The 5,010-nt window shown below is 45.4% G+C and overlaps 1 protein-coding gene across 1 annotated transcript in view; it reads right to left on the bottom strand.

Annotated features, from left to right (window-relative positions):
• Positions 1–5,010, bottom strand: part of LOC115116087 (sodium/potassium-transporting ATPase subunit beta-1-interacting protein 4-like) — a 131,080-nt gene continuing 126,070 nt past the window's right edge. The window contains exons 6-7 of the mRNA XM_065006127.1: positions 2,029–2,113; positions 1–213 (exon numbers count right to left, since the gene is read on the bottom strand). Of these exons, the coding sequence (XP_064862199.1) occupies positions 204–213; positions 2,029–2,113 (95 nt within the window). The 3' untranslated portion in view covers positions 1–203. The remainder of the gene's footprint in view (positions 214–2,028; positions 2,114–5,010) is intronic.

Here is a 5,010-nt window from a genome sequence, read left to right as displayed (position 1 = left end):
AACAACAGAACAGAACAGAACTGGAAACTACAGTCATTACTAAGCAGAAAACCAGTCATTTACATGTTTGAAGTACTGAAATAAAGAAGTAGAGAATCAGAGGAATGTCTGGCCTGCCGCAGTGCATTCTGGGACTGTTGTTGTGTCAGTCAGAGCAGCCATTTTGTTTCCATGGGAAATCACGGCGTCAGCTGCCGCCCTATTTACGTAGACCTGGAGAAGATAGGATACAGGAGACAGTGAGTGGATGACCAGTGAAAAACACACACACCTGGTACATTTATTAAGATCGAGGCTATACAACCCTAGTGGTGGAGGAGGGTAAAGGTTAGGGTAATTCCTGCCGTCTCATTTGCAACAGAGCTGATGAAGCTGTCAGGAAAGGTGTCCTGCAGGCTAATAATATATTCCCTTTTTTCAAATCACATTTTATTGGTGACATACACATGGTTAGCAGATGCTAATGCGAGTGTAGCAAAATTATTAAAATAATTAGGTGGGTGGTTATATTGGTCATTTTTCACATGTGTAAATTAGAAATACTTTTTCTGCATATCCCACCCTCTTTGAGAGTGAGGTAATGACCAGGGATCAGCCATTATTGATAGTGACCCTGGAACAATTAGGGTTAAATGCCTTGCTCAAGGCAACAGACAGATTTTTCACCTGGTCTGCTCAGGAATTCAAACCAGCGACCTTTCGGTTACTGGCCCAATGCTCGTAACCGTTAGGCTAGCTGCCACCACTGCACATATTGTTATTATGTTTCCTGCGTCATTTAATATATCATTCAAATGAAAGTTGGGATGGTGGTTAAAAGGCCGAGAGCCTCTAATCTGTGGTGTGTCTATGTGCATAAATGCAACCACACATCCATGCAACCATACATCCATGCAACCATACATCCATGCAACCACACACACACACACACACACACACACACACACACACACACACACACACACACACACACACACACACACAACCAATCTACATATTACTCTAAACCCTCAGACAGGATAGAGCAGGTTTAATAGTGTTGTTTACTCCAATCAGACGTATTCATACTCCTTAGCAGAGTTAGCAGAACCACAAAGAAAGTTTATACTAGTCACAGAAGAACATCCTGCCATGACACAGTTCTTCAATTCTTAATCCCAATAACATAAACCTGTACAATGCAAAGCTTTATTAATTTGATATGGGCTAATCTTTAATGAAAACACCATGAGCTGGTGTGTTCAGGTCCTTGAGTGTATGGTTAACTGAATCAGACAGGAAACCCAAACTCTGGACTTCCACACACCAGCCTTCTTCTCAAATTCCCCACTCCCCAGAAAGGGAGCATAATGTGGGCATACAGTAGCAGTAGATGGCTGCTCTTTTTGGGAGTGAGGGATAGAGGACAGGAGAATAAGGGTTTTGGTGAGGAAACATGTCCCAAATGACACCTTATTCCCCATAAATCTGGCCTCCCGAGTGGTGCAGTGGTCTAAGGCACTACATCTCAGTGCTAGAGGCATCACTACAGACCCTGGTTCGATTCCAGGCTGTATCACAGCCAGCTGTGATTGGGAGTCCCATAGGGCGGCACGCAATTGCCCCAGCGCCGTTAGGGTTTGGCCAGGGTAGGCCGTCAATGTAAATAAGAATTTGTTCTTAACTGACTTGCCTAGTTAAATAAAAATAACTTGCACAACTTTTTTCCAGAGCTTTATCACTGTCCAAAAGTAGTGTACTATATTTTAGGGAACAGGGTTCCATTTGAGACATGGTCCATAGTTCTGTCTTCTTTTCTCTGGGTCCATATAAAATGCCCTTGAACCCTATGACATCACACCACGGCGCCATCTATCTGCTGTCATTTTTAATGACTTGCTCATTAGGCAAAAGCTGAAACACTTATTAAAGTGGAGTAATTAAGGCCTTATTCCAATTAACACTGTTAACGAAGAGACGTTTCATCTTAATTAATATCAAAGACTAGCCAAAGAAAAACACACAGGCCAAACACACACACATACTTACAGATACATGGGCTTTAAGAGGAGATGGGGTGGTTTCTCATTGACATGGTAGAGGGGGAAGGGGTCAAATCCACCAACAAAATCAACTGAAAACAAAAGGATCAAATACAAAAAATGACAAATTAAATCAGAACATGACATACAGAAAGTGACGGGCAGAAAGATGAAATGATATCAAATGACAAATATGGATTCACAAAATAAATGAATTGAAGAAAACAAATGAAAGTGAAGAGAATACAAAACAGATAGGTACACCTACAGTATGAGGGGGTCAAAGGTTAGAATGTGTTGGCATGTCAAAAACAGATGGAGATGTGGAATTTCAGCTAGCTCTGATGTTCCATACACAAAATAAAGATGCAAAATATTTGTATAATACACAAACTTTCCATATTTGTATTGACTAGTGATGCTATCTGAGGCAGTGAGCTTAGGGGACGAGGCAGTGAGGGTAGGGGAGGAGGCAGTGAGGGTAGGGGAGGAGGCAGTGAGCGTAGGGGAGGAGGCAGTGAGGGTAGGGGAGGAGGCAGTGAGCGTAGGGGAGGAGGCAGTGAGCGTAGGGGAGGAGGCAGTGAGAGTAGGGGACGAGGCAGTGAGCGTAGGGGACGAGGGGGACGAGGCAGTGAGCGTAGGGGACGAGGCAGTGAGCGTAGGGGACGAGGCAGTGAGCGTAGGGGACGAGGCAGTGAGAGTAGGGGACGAGGCAGTGAGCGTAGGGGACGAGGCAGTAAGGGTAGGGGAGGAGGCGAGATTCAGGCAGCTGTCAAAATAAGCTCTTTATCGCGGGAACACAGAGGGTGACCTTCACTAAGTGATCGACCAAGAGACCAACTCTCTGTATATTTACTCAGAAAAGAGAAGCACAGAGCCGAGCAAACAGTCAGAGAGGGAGTGAGAGAGTGAGAGGGGAAAAGAGAGTGGAAAGGACAGAGTGTGTTATGCTTGTCACTCTGACTGACACAGGGCCAATGAGATTAGATTAAAGGAGCGTGTGCAAAAACAGGGTGCATTTATTATCACCATGGATACAAGAGCCCAGTAAACAACAGGATGCAGTGAATCTGCCACATCGTTAGAGCAGGATCGTAATGGTGGTGCATCGTTAGAGCAGGATCGTAATGCTGCCGCATCGTTAGAGCAGGATCGTAATGCTGGCGCATCGTTAGAGCAGGATCGTAATGCTGGCGCATCGTTAGAGCAGGATCGTAATGCTGGCGCATCGTTAGAGCAGGATCGTAATGCTGGCGCATCGTTAGAGCAGGATCGTAATGCTGGGGCATCGTTAGAGCAGGATCGTAATGGTGGCGCATCGTTAGAGCAGAATCGTAATGCTGGCGCATCGTTAGAGCAGGATCGTAATGCTGGCGCATCGTTAGAGCAGAATCGTAATGCTGGCGCATCGTTAGAGCAGAATCGTAATGCTGGCGCATCGTTAGAGCAGGATCGTAATGGTGCTGCATCGTTAGAGCAGGATCGTAATGGTGGTGCATCGTTAGAGCAGAATCGTAATGCTGGCGCATCGTTAGAGCAGGATCGTAATGCTGGCGCATCGTTAGAGCAGGATCGTAATGGTGCTGCATCGTTAGAGCAGGATCGTAATGGTGGCGCATCGTTAGAGCAGTATCGTAATGCTGGCGCATCGTTAGAGCAGGATCGTAATGGTGGTGCATCGTTAGAGCAGAATCGTAATGGTGGTGCAATGCTGGCGCATCGTTAGAGCAGGATCGTAATGCTGGCGCATCGTTAGAGCAGGATCGTAATGGTGCTGCATCGTTAGAGCAGGATCGTAATGGTGGCGCATCGTTAGAGCAGTATCGTAATGCTGGCGCATCGTTAGAGCAGGATCGTAATGGTGGTGCATCGTTAGAGCAGAATCGTAATGCTGGCGCATCGTTAGAGCAGGATCGTAATGGTGGCGCATCGTTAGAGCAGGATCGTAATGGTGGTGCATCGTTAGAGCAGGATCGTAATGTTGTTTCATGAAGATAACTAATCCAGATGTGTCTCCACTTTCTGGAACAGTGCTTTTATGAGAGATAGGAATAGGCAAATATAATATTTGAAGTTCATTGCATTAACTAGAGTTCCTGAAAGGGCTAGTTATTGTCAGATTAATCAAAAAGAGGAGTGACAAGTTGCTCCTCTGTCTCCATTCTGGCTCATTGCGATTCTCAGTTTGTGATATACAGAGCCCAAGCCCAGCCACTGGAGTTGGTCCATCACACACAGGCTGAGTTATCAGGAAGTGGCCGCTCCAGTAAAGTGAGTAACACAAACAAATCAAATCAAATCAAATTGATTTATATAGCCCTTCGTACATCAGCTGATATCTCAAAGTGCTGTACAGAAACCCAGCCTAAAACCCCAAACAGCAAGCAATGCAGGTGTAAAAGCACAAAGGTTAAACACACACACGCACACACACACACACGGCAAGTGATTTTCTTATTACAAGCAGGCTGGGTTCCATGTCCTGCCATGATAAGCAGTGTGCTGAAGAATATGGTTTGGGGATAATGGGGCGGCAGGTAGCCTAGTGGTTAGAGTGTTGAGCCAGTAACCGAAAGGTTGCTGGATCAAATCCCTGAGCTGACAAGGTAAAAATCTGTCGTTCTGCCCCTGAACAAGACAGTTAACCCACTGTTCCCCAGTAGGCCGTCATTGTAAATAAGAATTTGTTCTTAACTGACTTGCCTAGTTAAATAAAGGTTAATGATGTCATTTTCTCTCCCCCTGATCTCTTGCAAAGCAGAACGTCAAGACACAGAGAAATAAATGGAATCCTGACCTGTTCACCGGACGTGCTACCTTGTCACAGACCTGCTCTTTTAAACTCTCTAGAGACAGCAGGTGTGGTAGAGATACTCTGAATGATCGGCTATGAAAAGCCAACTGACATTTACTCCTGAGGTGCTGACCTGTTGCACCCTCTACAACCACTGTGATTATTATTTTCTGACCCCGCTGGTCATCTATGAAC

This window comes from Oncorhynchus nerka, linkage group LG20 (assembly GCF_034236695.1).
Source record: "Oncorhynchus nerka isolate Pitt River linkage group LG20, Oner_Uvic_2.0, whole genome shotgun sequence".
In the NCBI taxonomy this organism is placed as follows: Eukaryota; Metazoa; Chordata; class Actinopteri; order Salmoniformes; family Salmonidae; genus Oncorhynchus; species Oncorhynchus nerka.
The sequence above is the reverse complement of the archived record's forward strand: the minus strand, read 5'-3'. Positions and strand labels throughout refer to the sequence as shown.